At 40.2% G+C, this 16,686-nt stretch overlaps 1 protein-coding gene and 1 non-coding gene across 8 annotated transcripts in view; one reads left to right on the forward strand and one right to left on the reverse strand.

Annotated features, from left to right (window-relative positions):
- Positions 1–16,686, forward strand: part of kiaa0825 (KIAA0825 ortholog) — a 398,499-nt gene that overhangs the window by 186,305 nt on the left and 195,508 nt on the right. For all 7 annotated transcript variants that reach the window (XM_048528205.1, XM_048528203.1, XM_059644749.1 and 4 more), the window contains 2 exons: positions 698–853; positions 4,605–4,699. In XM_048528205.1, coding sequence (XP_048384162.1) covers positions 698–853; positions 4,605–4,699 — 251 coding nt within the window. The remainder of the gene's footprint in view (positions 1–697; positions 854–4,604; positions 4,700–16,686) is intronic.
- trnag-gcc (transfer RNA glycine (anticodon GCC)) lies at positions 10,820–10,890 on the reverse strand. The gene has a single exon. It is a non-coding gene; the product is annotated as a tRNA-Gly (tRNA).

A 16,686-nucleotide genomic window follows, 5' to 3' on the forward strand; every position in this document is an offset into this window, starting at 1 on the left:
ACATGTAAAATAAAAACAGAAGGTTGGCGGCATTCAGCAGGTAAGGTCGCATCAGTGGAGAGGAAAACAAACTGATCACGTTGGTCTGTGAACTTGCAGCAGAGCAATTCAAAAAGTTGAAACATTGGCCAGAATTTTTAAGTAGGTTGGGGTCGAAACCAGAAGTGAATGAGTCTACAATTTCACACTGCTGATTACTGTGCCAGTTTCCTGCCATGATCCTAAGCCATTTCAAGGAGAGCGCTCAGAATCAGGTTGGTTGCCTGCTATGAATCAGTCACAGTTCAGCTGTTCAGTAATATGAGATAGATAGTCTTGCAATTGAACAGCAGCAAATATTATTGAATATAACTATATATAGAAGATGATTCAAGAGGACATCGAACCTGGAGCCATACAGATCCAGGCTCAAGTTTCATCATTATCTGACATCATTATGAAATAGCTCCCTTTCACACATGTTCAGTAGCTATTTTTAGAGTATGGTGTACCTTTCGTTTTACAGACCGACAGTAGTGATACTCAAATGTTTATGACACTCTATTGAATACTTCACTCACTGGATTTTTTTTAAAAAGCTTTAAAAAATATTAGACTTCAAATTGATTTATTTGAAAATAAGCACTAGTACAAATAGGGTTGTTTGTTGTTCCACCAGTTATTTGTTTGACATTAATAGTTTCCTTTTTGCATTTAGGATCAGTTAAAGGAGCAAATTTATTCTTGGCACTCTTCAGATGAGAAGGGGTCCCTGCAGAAACCTCGGCAACTTAGAATGCAGGATGTTGAGCAGCCTTTGATATTTAATCCTCTGCATGCTTTTAACCATATCGGCACCAGAAATTTTAACCAGGTAACTTTCACAATAAAAATGACAGTGGAATGAAAGGTTTTTTAATGGTTTCTTGTTAGTTATTTTAACAGCTTTTATAATAAATATTTACGTTTTACATGCCATAACTTTTTGTATTAAGTCTGCCCAAAGTCTGGTGCTGGATCTGCTTGCAGGTCTCTGAAAGTTGCAGTTTCAATTGTCTTATAAAGTTAATTTCCTTTTTCTATTCTATTTATTTTTGACTATGGACTGAAATGGGAAAAGAACATTTTTAAAAACTCACAATTGTTTAAGAATTTCTGCATTTTTTTAAAAGCAAGTAACCTGACACTCATTATAAATAGTGTGTACACAACTGCTTGTTCGAGGAGTAGTGGAAGTTGGCAAATGAGCTGGAGCAAAGGGTGTGTATAAATGGAGATTTGGCTGACAATGAATAGCTGATTAGTCTGTGGACTTGTGACCAGTTATCAATGGCATAAGCGTTTTATCTGCCAATAATTAAGTGATTGGCTCCCAGGAAGCTGAACAGCTTTAGAGGTATGAATGTTTGAGGTGAAACAATAAGATGTTCACAAGGACAGGAACTATCTTTTTAATCTGTGACCCTCAACCAGTAAGCCAAAAACTTAATAAGTGTCATCCAGCCATCCTGTACCATCTGCAAGCAAGTGAAAGTATCTGGAGAAGAAAAATCAAGGAGTTGCATTTCCTGACAAGCCAAAAAGGGTATCTCAGCAAATTCTGTGAGCAGGGACCAATGAACTGTCTTGCCAGTCTTTCTCTCCGCCCATTATGCCCATGTGTTTTTTCCCTGGCTATGTCTAACCATATGTGTGTGCATGGGGATGGGAGTTGATAAGGAGATTAGAATTTTAATTTTAATTAGTTTGATGTATGTCATCAGTTCATAATTGCTTATCTGTAGATGGGATATATCTATATGTCATAAATAACAATTCTTGTTAAGTATAGAAACCTCGTCCATGCTTTCTGTCAACCTGGGACTAAAGGATGGATAAATTAGGGAATTCTGCATTTTACAATCCAATTGAGACAATGCTGGGACTTGTATCCCAGTGCGCAACCTCAGTTAGACATAACTGTACTCAATGAGACATAAAGTGCTAACCAAATGGAACATATGCCCAATTTCGTTCCACTCTAAGAAGATAACATTTGCTTCTCCCAGCGCTTTTTCCCCCCCACACAGGAAGTGAACGGAATAGGATTCAAATTTGTATTCTTCCTGCTCCATGGTGATACCTACTAATATTCAAATTTCGTAACCTGTTATTTGAAACCATAGCACTAAAATCAATTTAAATTTGCTCTAAAAATTTTCTTTTCTTATATTTGTTTAGCTCAATTTACTGCTTATTTGTATTAAATGGTTTGACTTTCAATATTTAAAAATTACAATTTTAAAGTTGATGTTTACTGTATTTTTACTTCCACTTAATTCTTTACTTGATTATTAACAGAAGATGTTTGCCAACATGCAATGTCTTTTCAGCCAGAAGGATGACTATCCTGAGCTTAGAGTTATCCTATGACAGCCACTATTGTCATTCCCTCATTGACTGAGAGGACTGAAATGTTCCGTTTCAGTGAGACATCAATAGACAAAAATTTCTGCCTCATTGTTCCATTTAGTAATCTCACCAGAAATTAACCAACTTAACTTCCAATAGCAGTTTGACAGTATTAGTAGAGATCAGGCTGGGATTTCAAATGAACATCTACTTCTTTGTATCTGTGATATTGAACCAAATGTCTAACAATATATATTAATATATTGAAACACGGTCACTTACAATTTGTTGTGAAAATGCAGAAGCTCATGTCTTGCATATCACTTTGATGTGTGACATACTTGGTTACAATTAGGCAAGGACTTTGTGAGTGTCAACAGAGGCTGTAACCCTTCGTCAAAACTGAAAGCAGCTTGGAAAAGGTGGTATTTATGCTGATAATGGTGTTGAGGTTGAGGGGGTGATGCAGGAAAAGAAGCAAGGTGGGTAAATGGAGATGCTGCCGAGAGAGAGCGAAAGCAAAGGGATAGCTGATAGTAATCTGAAGATGGGTCCCGACCTGAAATGTCAACTTTCCTGCTCCTCTGATGCTGCCTGACCTGCTATGTTTCTCCAGCTCCACACTGTGTTATCTCTGACTCCAGCATCAGCAGTTCTTACTATCTCTGAATAATCTGGAAGGTGATGTTAATGCTGAATAGTGCTAACAGGATCTGTCAATAGTTGAAAGTGGGTTGACTGTTTTGGGAGCAACACAAACAGAACACATGAGGGTGGGTAATGAACATTGAAGGAGATAGTTCATGCTCTGAAATTGTTAAATTTCAACTTGGGCCCTGAGACACATGCGCTCTGTCTCCGACACTCGCTGGGTGACACCCGCTCTTGCTGTCAATTTGGGCACAATGTCCATCTTTCTGTCTCACTCCTTCACCACCCTTCTCTTGCTGTCAGCAACATACATATCACCTTTTTCCCAGATGTTTTCAGTTCTGACAAAGGGTCATTGACCCCAAACTGTTTTTTCCTCCATAGATGTTGCTGGTCCCACTAAATTGCTCCAGCACTTCCTGTTTTTGCTTCAGACCTCCAGCGTCAGCAGTGTTTCTTTTCTCTTAACTTCACATTGAGTTGAGTGCAGATTGAATCTCTGCCTGCCTCTAACGAGAACTGAATTATAAGAATGTGTAGCTAAGGAGAAGGATTTTCTTTATCATGAACTTTTCCATTACTAGGTATCACTTGGATACAAACCTATATCCTTTAGAGCATGAGAGATAATGGGAACTGCAGATGCTGGAGATTCCAAGATAATAAAATGTGAGGCTGGATGAACACAGCAGGCCAAGCAGCATCTCAGGAGCACAAAAGCTGACGTTTCGGGCCTCTCTGATGAAGGGTCTAGGCCCGAAACGTCAGCTTTTGTGCTCCTGAGATGCTGCTTGGCCTGCTGTGTTCATCCAGCCTCACATTTTATTATCCTTTAGAGCATTGCTGTTCTTGCCACTCATCCAATTAAACCTCAATTAGCGCTATATTTTCATTCCTTTATTCAGCACTGTCCACTGCTCATGTAGCAGATACCCAGAGGTGCCCTTAATTATGTAGTGAGAAATAGTTATTAGGATTTATTCCTCTGCATGTATATTAACAAAGCAGGGCCAAGATTTTTTTAAATTTTGTTTTTGTGAGGACAAATTTCTATTAAAAGTGCAATAGGGCTAATTCGTTAATCATATAAGCCCACAAGAGTGCTTTGTTCAAAGTGCCACAGTGCTGGAACACAAAAATTTTCAGCTCACATTCTTTTTGAATAAAGTTCCCTTCTGGACTCATCAATCAGTTAATTTATTAATAATCATTACTGTTGAACCCAACTTTACTGTAAGACGTTTTGTTTGTTACTTTTATTTTACCCACAAAATTCCTTGCAAAATAAGTGATCCCGCAAAAACACAGGCTGGGACTAGTTACAAAAGTGGGGTGGAAATCGCCTTGTGACCTAAAAGAACAGCAAAATTGATTTAGCTGTTTAATAACCAATGAGAACATACCTAAATTAATTGTTATCTTATTAAAATAAAAAGCTTTTGTGTGTACATGATTGATGTCTTCTGTCTCAGCTCTTGTTCAAGACCTCCTTCTCTTAGTCCATCACAGCTGGAGCTGCAATATACTTATCATATTTGTTCTGATTAATAACTAACAATATCTTTATTTTCATTTATCAACAGTCAGCTATAACTGAATGGAACTGGGATTGGCCAAAACTGCTGCATTGTAATCTAGAACTGAGTCAGTTGACCTTCAGGGCACTACTAGCAAACAGGTAATAGCTTATTTTCAGAACTGACTGTCATGTTCAGTTTGTATGTTGTTTTATTATACATCCTTATGTGGCATTTCTCCAAGAAATAGCAGCCTGTGTGATTTGTGTACCAAAGCTATTTCATAAATCTGATCACAAAGACATGATTCAGCAATATGTTAGCAAGCAAATGCATTTATACTCTTTTTGTTTCTTTCTCTGAATTTTAGTTACTAATTAATTATCTCCAATCCTTGAATTTTGTTTTACTTTCTTTAGTTTATTAGTCTAAGCATATAATAAAAATATGCTTTGGTTTCTGACTTTCCACTTCCCTGGAAATGATTTCTTTTTGTATTTCAGTCTCTGATTTAGCCAGTTTGCAGTGGCTGATATTTGGTAATTGATATTACATGGTTTTTTTCATACATTGTATTGGACATTCTGAAGAGTATCTGAGGAAGTCAAAAATAAGGTATGCAACGACAATAAAAGCTGTTTTAGTGCCTGCTCTTTTCTGCCACGCTCAATAACTGCCACAACATTAATAAATAATTAATGTTTGTTACTTTTTTATCAAGATGATAAATGAAATATTGTTTCATTACCAAACTGAGTTAGAGGAAACATACTGAAAATTGTGCATAAGAAATATCCATGGGAGCTATGATAGTGTAATAGTTAATAAACCTAATAAGGCTTTAATTTTTTCCTTTTCCTCATATTAGCACAAATCCTGCTACAAAATTGATAACAGTATTCTCCCCTTGATTGACTAATTTTGCACACTCTATTTCATACAAGGCCAGAGATAATCTCAAGATGATAAATGAAATATTGTTTCATTACCAAACTGAGTTAAAGGAAACATAGTGAAGATTGTGCATAAGAAATATCCATGGGAGCAATGATAGTGTTACAAACACTTTTGATTCACAAGATAGCTAACATGTTAAATTCGTCGAGCACAGAAGCATTTGGGACCAAGATCATATTCATTAGCATTAGAGATCAAACTCTGGAGGCAGTGCAATCTCCGAAACTGAGCGTGATGGGACAGACTCAACGGACTGATCTTTCATCCTAACTCTGTCTCCTCAGGTAACCATCACAATTTTTAACAAGCAGACCAATTAGTGGCCAGGATGCATGTACACCATCCAATTAGAGATGGCAGAGGCATGGAATAGACGATTGAGTAGCGAGACTGGTGTGATGTGCAAGCGAAGTGACAGCTATTATTGTGATTACCAGTTTAATGGGAAATGGAAGAAGCATGAGGACAATGGTAGAGCAGAAGGAGAGGAGAGTGTTTGACAGTGGTCTCTCAATTCACGAAGAACTTTTGAGAGCTTCAAACATTTGATGAATAATTGAAAGAATAACAAATCGAGCTTTCATATTTTAAAACTGGGAAATTCGGGGTTTACTTATGGTAGATATAGAAATTGCTGTCGTTGCCTCCAAGTGTAAATAATTTTCATCTTTCTGCCAATAAAATAACTTGAGTCTTTTTCTCTCACAGTGGAACTACTTAGACTTACTGTCTTGCAAACTCCAGCACAGGTCAAGTGACCTCCGACATCTACTTTACACTTAAAAGTTAGTCACAAACTATAATAATTTATAAATAAAATGGTGCAATAAACTTAATGGTATAAACCTCTGAAATGTAAGACAGGCCCACAGTCATAAGCACACATGAGCTGAGCAGCCCAAGAGAGCGCTGTCCTCTAGAATAGTCAAGACTTAGATTCCCAGGAGCTTAGCTCAGATCTACAGCAAAAGCGGGAATCACAACACTGAAGACAGTAACATAAATTTGTCACTGTATCTCGAAGCAGTGAGGAAGGGCAACATTGTCCTAACTCTCACCTAGGTTGCAGGAAAGGAAAGAGTGCACTGCTCAAGAGAATGGACTTCGTCAAATGTTGCTGGCCATATATGACCATTCTGACATGAGACAGCCTAGGGTTGCAGTATATCAGTGCGTAGGTGATGACAACAAAAACAAAGTTGCTGAAAAAGGTCAGCAGGTCCAGCAGCATCTGTGAAGGAAAAAACAGAGTTAATGTTTTGGGTCCAGTGACCCTTCATCAGAACAGTTCTGAGGAAGGGTCACCAGACCTGAAACATTAATTCTATTTTTTCCTTCACAGATGCTGCCAGACCTGCTGAGCTTCTCCAGCAATTTTGTTTTTGTTCCTGATTTACAGCATCCACACTGTTTTTGGTTTTTATTTAGTAGGTGATGACAAGATGAAAGTCTGTCCAAAACTTGGTGAAAAGACCTGATCATCTCCAGATGATTGGGATAGAACTCCTTCCTCCATGATTTCCTTAAGACCTTACCATTAGCTCTAATGAGTTGATTGTGCCCTGCAGAAGCAACTGCTGACAGATGTGATTTAGCATCATCACTTCCTATGTCTTGGAGACAGATGTGGAGAGGGAGTAGCTGCAAATCAAGAGATATCTTCATTGACTTGAGTAGTGAGGCTACACTGTAACACCACTCAAGCCACCCTTTCTCCAATACAGATAGACTTCAATCAGTGGATACTCTTTTGTTCTTAGAGCTAGTGAGACAGAGTCAATTAGAAGCCACAAGTGAACAGAAAGAGATGTTGAAGTCAACTGTAGCTATGGTCAATCCTCTGTGAAGAATGAAGAACAGACATGGCCATGGTGTGGTGCATAGGCTCATAAGCACCTTGTTGTGACTCATCCTAGGCCAAGAGCTGGAGATGTGTGCCCATCTCAAAGTTCCTTGATGTGGTCCAAAATAATAGGCACAGATTGGAGGCATCTGTCACCTGTGCCCTGTCTTCTATTAGGACTTTGATGACACAAGCTGTTTCATTGCCAGAGTGGCATCTTTACAGAAAGCTGAATGCAGCATTATCCTGTATGGAGGAGTGGCATGCAGAATATATGAAACATGCTACTGTTTTCAGTGGTCAGCAGCTGCAGTGGCAAAGATGCATAAATAACTGTTGCATTCCAATTGGTCATTTACTCAGATGCTCAAATGGTGATCATAGAGCTGCTGATGTCAGAAATGATGTTGAGGAAGCCACCTCTCATAGGATACTGTCATCAGCGATGGTTCCTTGGACCTTCTGACTAGTATCTCTCCATTATGCAAAGCCTTATGACATAGACTGCCCTTGCATTTGTTGCCTTGATGGTCAACACCTGATGAAATCCTTAAATGGAGGCATGTGGAGACTGTCTGTGCCTCATTGAAGTATCTTTATGAAACTCCCTGTAAGATGCAACTGACATTGACAGCGCAACCGTGAACTGCATTTTGCAATGATGAGCAGCCATGGGAGAAATGTTGTCCAGGACATCATTTGATCCTTGCAACAACCCAACAGTGACTTTTGCAGCTATTGTTAGGGCATGCCCACAAGCTCATACGTCAGAAAGCAATTTGCCTAGCCATGAACTGCCTCATGCAGCGCAAATACTGTGACATTTCTAGGAAACTTGATTTGATACACCCTTTTGTGAGGATATGATCTACATAGTCTCCTAGCCCCTTGCTCCCTTAACTCCCTCATGGCCAGGTACATACTGCTGATGATGCTTCTCATCGTTGCTCATTTCTAGTTCAGAGTAACTAATCCTCATTTGCAGGAAGGGCCTTTTTCGTCTTCAGTTACACCATGATATCTTTCTGTATCATTCCTGCAATCCTTTCGTTACATTGTTTCTGGCATTCAGCTCTGTACTTCTCAATTATACTGTGATTGGGTATGATTCTAAGGAGGTACAACTTGATTTTAGAATGACCAAAAGCAACGCAGGAAACAACATTGTAACTCCAATTTACCAACTATCAAGTGTGTTGCACTTTTGAGTGCAAAAGCACTGAATTTATGAAAATTCATTCATGGGATATGGATGTCACAGATCCGGCCAGTATTTTCTTTTCCTTTCCTTAATTTCAGAAAGCAGTTAGAAGTCAACTCCATTGCCGTGGATCTGAGGTCCTACATAGTCCAGACAAGGAAAATGAATACATGAGTGAACCAAATGGGATTTTAACAGCCATCAACAAAGTGACATGAACGTCATTGGGCCAGCTTTTAACTCTGGAATTTTACTGAATCCTAATTTCATCATCTGCCGTATGAGATTCAAACCCATGGCCCCAGAACATTCATCTGCATGGCATGGGTGTCTGGATTTCTAGTCCAATGATATGAAAACTACACTATTAGTTCCTTTGAACTTCTGTTTTCATAAAAAGCGTAAGCAATTGGGATCCTAGCTTTTAAAAAATTAATTTGCCTTTAAGTTCAGGTATGACCATGTACCATGAATATGACATGGAGTATATAACAAGTCGGAGAGATATGTCAGATTATCACGGAATTTTATTATAGTTTACTCAAAGACTGGTTGAGACATCTCAGATGCACTCCAGGGTTCTCTTAATTACATCTGTAGTGCACTAAAGTATCTTATGTATTTCTTCAGGGGTTTATATGAATTTTTCATCAGAGCTATGAGTTATAGAATCACTGCGTAAACATGTTCTTTCACCAATCGTGTCCACTGTGGAATATATCCAATAAGGGCTAAAACTAAACAGAGGATTTCTAATGAGGTATCTACTAATCAAGTTTGACATTACATAGCAGTTGTTCATAGAATTAAATCCTTGTGAATTTTGAGAAAGCAACTATTGCATTCTCGGAAGGCAAATTCAGCTACAACTGTTTAATCAGTTGTACAAAGCTCCCAAGAAAACCATCAATAGTATGAAAGCTTTATTAGCTCTTTCTACTGTTAGAGTTCTTTGGTTAAAAGAACGTGTGAGAGCGGCATGCTGCCTAATATTAGCAAATTATCTAATAATTTTATGTACAGCAGCATAGCTACTCAGGTCAAATTCCAGTTGGTATTTATAAACTGTGGAATTCAGTACCAAAGACAAGACTCTACTTTTACTAATTGCAATTCTCCATATTTGAGAAGTTAGTATTTTGACATTTTTTCTTAGTGTAAGTCAATATCTTGGATTCTGCATTTAGCAGCAGGACAATCACTCCAGCTATTAACTTCAAAGAAAACTGGTCACAAAGATCTGGTGACCTTTATGGCATGGAATTAACTTTTCTCAATATTAAATTTGAATCTGGTGCCAAGTCAAGTAGATCTTAGGCATCCAACAGCAGTGATGTCATCAAGCAGAAGAAGTCTCATGGACAAGCTAGGAAGTTAAAATCACTGATTATCCTTCACTTTTAGAGATCATTTTAAAGAAAATGATATGAAGTTTGGGACATACATATATGATTAAGGTAGAAGCTGAAATACAGAAGCAAGCTGCAAAATAGAAATATTGGTTTCTTTTTAATCTTAGATGAGAAAAATGTAATTCCATTATTATGACATTAGTCATTTTCAGGGCCAGAAATACTCAATGGTGTTAATGAAGTTGTTAAGCCATTAAAAACCCCATTTTACCTTATTAAACAATGTTTAACATTTTAAAGGATTTTACATGTAATCTAATAGTATGAGTAAATGTTCTTGTTAGTTCAGTGGTTTCTAATTGATGGCAGTTGTTAGGAATCAGTGTCAGACATCTTTGACTAAGAAGTGAAAATACTAACTGTTGTGATCTAGATAATGTACAAATGTATATGCTGTAAAACAACTTAAATCAACATTATCTCACAGGTAATAGAGATAATACCTGTTTAATTTGTTTATGTAAAATGCCTTTTGTCCTCTGTCAGCAGAGGGATTAACCGTTTTGCAAGAAGTGGGTTAACACCGATGTTAAAATAATGGACACAGTATGTTGATGTGACAGCATGCTTTATTTGTATACTAGTGCTATTATTGGGGTTGGGGGTCCAGTTAGTTCAGTTGGATGGACCGTGCAGTGCAGACTTTGCAGTGCAGAGTGTTGATAACAGCATCGGATCAATTGCTGCACTAGCTGAGATTATCACGACAGACTCTCATTATAAATCGTTCCCCTCAACTGAGGCATGATGACCCTAAACCACCTCTAGTTGTTTGTGTCTGTAATGAAAGAGCAGCTGTATAGTGACTTTATCTTTTTATTTAATCTGCTGTAGTGATTGTAATGAGGTCAGCCAGCTGAATTTGAGTTGCAGCGGCCAGGAATCGAACCCAGGCCTCCCGCTTGGCAGGCGAGAATTCTACCACTGAACCACCGATGTTCTTCACACTTTGTTATCTTAGAATTTGAGTTCCCTGATTTGGGATTGTTCATCTGGTCCAATTAGTGAAGAGCTGGCTGATGTATAAAAGGGGTGAATGTCAGGGATATTAAAACCTGATGCCAAACAGCATCTTAGGAGCACAAAAGCTGATGCTTCGGGCCTAGAGAGAGGTCTAGGCCTGAAGCGTCAGCTTTTGTGCTCCTAGGATGCTGCTTGGCCTGCTGTGTTCATCCAACTCCACACTTTGTTATCTCGGATTCCCCAGCATCTGCAGTTCCCATTATTTCTTTAAAACCTGAACGCTTGACTCAGTGGGAGGCAGTGCTATTGTGAAAGGCTATGCATTTGTAAACAAAGGGTGATTAGTGATGGGATGCCAGCCTCTGAAGAGTTATTTCAGTCATGATGAGAGTAAGGCACATACTGAAGAAACTTGCTTGCGGCAGTTATTTTGAAGTCTGGGAGTAAGCATTTTATTCCATCATGTCTCTATTTGGGAAGCTTGACTCTTTCGACCCTGATGTCAAGCAGTGGGCCCACAATGTGGAAGGAATGTGGTATCTTTTTCCAGGCAAGCAACAATTGTGGTAGCAGAAGGGAAACTAAACAGGTAATTCTCCTGACATTCTGTGTTGCTACTGCTTTTTCTGTCATTAGGAACTTAACTTTTCCTGAGGTGCCAGATACGAAAACCTTTCAAGAATTGGTTGACATAATCAAGGAATATTATGACTACAAGCCTCTTTTGATTCTGAGATGCAATTTGAGAACCAGGGGAATCTGTATCAGGGTTTTTGACGAGGTGAAGACAACTGGTTTTACCATTGGAAGATGCAGCAAGTGGACCGCACGAGGTGGAAGGTATTCCGCTGGAAGTGGACACTTTGATCAATCCAGCTGAGTTTAGGAAACACCACTTGACTGCAGGCAACAAATTAGCCTGACTCGGTAAATATCCCGATGAGAGTATCTCAAGGTTGATCCACAGCAAAATCCTAAAACCTTAAAGACCAAGTCTAGGCTAAACAGTGACAGTTTTCTTCAGGATCCTGCCTAGTAAGATTTTATAATTATGGATATGTGGAATTGGGGAAGCAACAGAGCCATCCTAGACTGAAATGAAGTAAGTTAACTCATCGGATGGTATTGAGGAGTGTGTCCAAGAGACATCATGCCCTGGACACCCACCTGTATCTGGTTTGGAACAGTAAAATTGCTAAGCAACATCCAAATCCGAACCAGTCAAGATAAATGAGATAACACAGTGTAGAGCTGGATGAACACAGCAGGCCAAGCAGCATCAGAGGAGCAGGAAAGCTGACGTTTCGGGTTAAGACCCTTCTTCAGAAATTGGGGGAGGGGAAGGGGATTCTGAAGTAAGTAGGAAGAGAGGGGGAGGCGGATAGAAGATGAATAAAGGAAAAGATAGGTAGAGAGGAAACAGACAGGTAAAAAGGCGGGGTTGGAGCTAGGAAAGGTGAATATAGGTGGGGAGTTAGGGAGGGGATAGGTCGGTCCAGGGAGGATGCACGGGTCAAGGAGACGGGATGAGGTTCGTCTGTAGGAGATGGGGGTACGGCTTGAGATAGGAGCAATGGTTAGGGAGGTGGGCTGGTTTTGGGATGTGGTCGGGGGAGGGGAGATTTTGAAGCTTGTGAAGTCCACATTGATAGCCTTGGGCTGCAGGGTTCCCAAGTGGAATATGTTATGCTGTTCCTGCAGCTTTCAGGTGGCATCATTGTGGCAATGCAGGTGGCCCAGGATGGACATGTCGTCCAAGGAGTGGGAGGGAGATTTGAAATGGTTCACGACTAGGAGGTGTAGTTGTTTGTTGCTTTGCGGAACACCGACACTCAGTTCGCAACAAACAACTACACCTCCCCGTCACAAACCATTTCAAATCCCCCTCCCACTCCTTGGACAACATGTCCACCCTGGGCTTTCTGCATTGCCACAATGATGCCACCCGAAAGCTGCAGGAACAGCATAACATATTCCACTTGGGAACCCTGCAGCCCAAGGCTATCAATGTGGATTTCACAGGCTTCAAAATCTCCCCTCCCCAAAACCAGCCCAGCTTGTGCCCGCCTCCTTAACCATTCCTCCCACCTCAATCCCTACCCCCATCTCCTACCCACTAAACTCATCCCGCCTCCTTGACCTGTCCGTCCTCCCTGGGCTGACCTGTCCCCTCTTTAACTCCCCACCTACATTTCACCTTTTACTGGCTCCAACCCCGCCTCTTTGACCTGTCTGTCTCCTCTCCACCTATCTTTCCCTTTATCCATCTTCTATCCGCCTTCCCCTCTCTCCCTATTTATTTCAAAATCCCCTTCCCCTCCGCCATTTCGACCCGAAATGTCAGCTTTCCTGTTCCTCCGATGCTGCTTGGCCTGCTATGTTCATCCAGCTTTACATCGTGTTATGTCAGATTGTCCAACATCCGCAGTTCCTACTATCTCAGTCAAAATAAATGTCTGGTTAAATGGCTGTCCACTTTGAATGGACACCAGTAGTGGTGTCGCTGTATTGGTGATTACAGAACTAGTTTTTTATAAAATTTGCCGTGGACTTCAGCCCTTAAATTTCTGCAGAACTTCAGCTAAGCTGTGTATCAATACCAGGAAACCTTTGCAGATTAAGGTGTGAGTTTCTGTTCCAGTTTCTTTTGAAAGGTAGCTGGTTCAGTTAGCAGTCATTATATTAAAAGGCTTGGGCCCAAGCTTGATGGTGCAAGTGCTGTGGAGCCTGTTGAGAAGTGATGTTGTCATGTGCCAGTTCAAATTTATGTGGTCTGGTTTTTGCTGCTTCTGGTAGACGCTGGTTCCAGCTGTGCATTGTAATGGTCAGTATATTGTATCTAATTCAATGTATTTGTTGATGGAATCCATGGATGAATGTCAAGCCTCCAAGAATTCCCTGACTATCCTCTGTTTTGGCCTGTCCAATGATAGTAGTGTTGTCCCAGTTGAAAGTTTTTTTTTTGTCTGTGTGTATTGAAACCAAGTACATCTGGTCATGTTGTTTAGTTGCTAGCTGGTGTTCTTGGATGCGGGTTGCTAGTTTCTTTATTCATTAACAGGATGAGGACATAGCTGTGGGTCTGGAGTCACAATGTAGGCCAAACCAGGTAAGGAGGCAGCTTCCTTCCCTAAAGGACATTAGTGAACCAGGTGGTTTTTTTTTTGACATTTAACAAAGGATTCGTGGTCACCATTAAATTCTTAATTCCAGATATTTATTGAATTCACATTCCACCATCTGCCATGGTGGGATTCAAACGCGGGTCTCCAGAATGTCCAGAATGTTATCTGGGTCTCTGCATTAACAGTCCAGTGATAATACCACTACCCCATTGCCATTGAGAACTGATTGTGTCTGCAACACAGTTGCCTGCCTGTTTGTCCCATATAGTGCTTTGTACGGTCTCTGCTTGGTATCTTAAACACCACATTTGTTATGTTCATGATAACTATTGGTTTTTGAACCTTGGTCAGTTGCTGTCTTAGTGTGGCTGCTGGTTTGTGTGTCATGATTCCTAGCCATTTGAGTAGTCTGGCTGTCACTTCTGAGGTGTTTTTTTATATACGGTATGGTGGTTCTTGTTTTGGGTTTTGGTGTGACCTGGTTGTGTTGTCTGTTGGCTAGGCAGCTGTAGATGAAGCTGTGGGGGTATCCATTCGTGGTAAAGACCTTGTAGAGGTGCACTTCTTCTTCCCCTTCTGCAGATCAGATATGCCGCAGTGTGTAGTGGTCCTTTTGAACAGCGTCCTACTGCATCTCTTCTTGTGTGAGTTGGTGTGGTTGCTGTGATAGTTGAAGACCTGGTCAGTATGTGTGGATTTCCTGTATACATTTGTGGTGAAGTCACTGCTTTCTTTCCACTGTCATGTCCAAGATTGGGAGTTTCTTGTAGTTTTCCTCCTCTCTTGTAAATTTGATCTCTGTGTATGGTGTTGATGAGTCTGGTAGGTGTTTTCAATTTCTGTCCTTTTCATAGTTACAAAAGCATTGACCACGTACCTGATCCAGAGCTTGGCTGTCCAGACAGATAGGTGAGGCAGTCTTGCAACGACTGGAACAAACAGCCTTCCCACCGATCTACCCAAACGCCCCCCAGTCTGTCTTCATATCTGAAACTCTCCAGCCCAAACAACAACCTGGTAAATATCCTCTGCATTTCTATATAAACTGTTTCTTTGTTGTCCTTGGGTCAAAATTCTGGAATTCCCTCCCTCATCTCCTTCATTGACTTCAATGAAAGGAGACAGCCCTTCACTATCTTCTCAAGGGTATGTTACTGCCACAAGGGCAAATCCAGTTTGAAAATGTAGATACTTTTCTTTTGTGTGGAATTGGGTTTTGACCTAATTCTGTCACTGCCGTCATCCAAAGCAATACTGAGACTCATAACCTGATACCTCAAATCATTCCCGGCAAGGAGAAAGTAGTCTCACCCTACCACTCACTCCAAATACAACTGAGTTTGAAGGATTGGTTTGAACCTCATATTCCACCAAGCCACAGTGGAAACGTTCCACATATCCATCATACCCACATGGAAATCTAGTTACAGTGCCACATGGAAGGGTCCTGTTTGGGAAATAGTTTCTGACTAATGGTTTCTAAGGAAAGAAGTACAAGGACTGGTTCCAAAGAATTGTAGAAGTTCAAACTGTGAGAAAAATGGAAAAGGAACATTTAGAAACTCAAATCTTGATGACAAAGCTATACAAGGAATTTGTAATTAGCCTGGTGCTACAGCATGAAAACAGACAGCCTTTCTAGCTCTGCATTTGCAAAACAGTAAGGTTAAATCAAAGACCCCCAGATAATTACTCCAATGGTACCGAACCAGATTTTTGATTAACCAATTCCAGATTTTGTGAATGGCTAATTTCCAAACACTGGTTTTGTATTGGATGTGAGTTTGCTCGCTGAGCTGGAAGGTTACTTTTGAGATGTTTCGTCACCATTCTAGGTAACATCATCAGTGAGCCTCCGATGAAGTGCTGGTGTTATGTCCCACTTTCTATTTATCTGTTTAGGTTTCCTTGGGTGGTGATGTGGTGATAACCTTCCTGCTCAGCGAGCAAACTCACATCCAGAACCTCAACCTGAGCTACAAATCTTCTCAAAACTCACTGGTTTTGTATTTTAAACAAAAGACCTAACCATTTATTAAATACACAATAACTTTAGCAGACAGAAAAATTAAACAACTCGATAACCTGATTAATGTCTGTCCTTTAAACCCAAAACACTTGTATTCAACTGCCTTTCGCACAAAAGACACACAGAAAATAAACAAACTTAAAGGACAAATAAACAAAAATAAAACTGGCCAGATTTCTTAAATGGCATTCACGATGCCTTGTTTCACAGTATAAACGGACTCTTTGGCTGTTTTTCCTGAAACGTTGATCAAAGTCACCTTCTCAGTTCACACAGGCAAAGGCAGCAAAACTTCTAACTCAGCATTCGACTCTTTGGGCTTTCGGAAGCTGGTGTGGCAGATTTGACAGGGAACTTTCAAATTTTCATGCTGCCTGAGCAGTAGCTCAGAACCATCTCCCAGAAAACATAGTTTAAAACTAACAGCTTTAATTGTGGTTCAGACCTCCCCAAGGCCTCAGTTACCATTCACAACTGTAATCTGTTTGAACTTTGGTGTCTTCCAGAGTTGTCAAACCTACCTCCCAGTCACTAATGGCCAACTTCTGCCATCTATTGAATTCAATGCTTTTCCTGGGGGCCATTGTGTCTGTTAGAATCTTTTAAACCAAAGCTCAG

Source organism: Stegostoma tigrinum, chromosome 3 (assembly GCF_030684315.1).
Source record: "Stegostoma tigrinum isolate sSteTig4 chromosome 3, sSteTig4.hap1, whole genome shotgun sequence".
Classification (NCBI taxonomy): domain Eukaryota; kingdom Metazoa; phylum Chordata; class Chondrichthyes; order Orectolobiformes; family Stegostomatidae; genus Stegostoma; species Stegostoma tigrinum.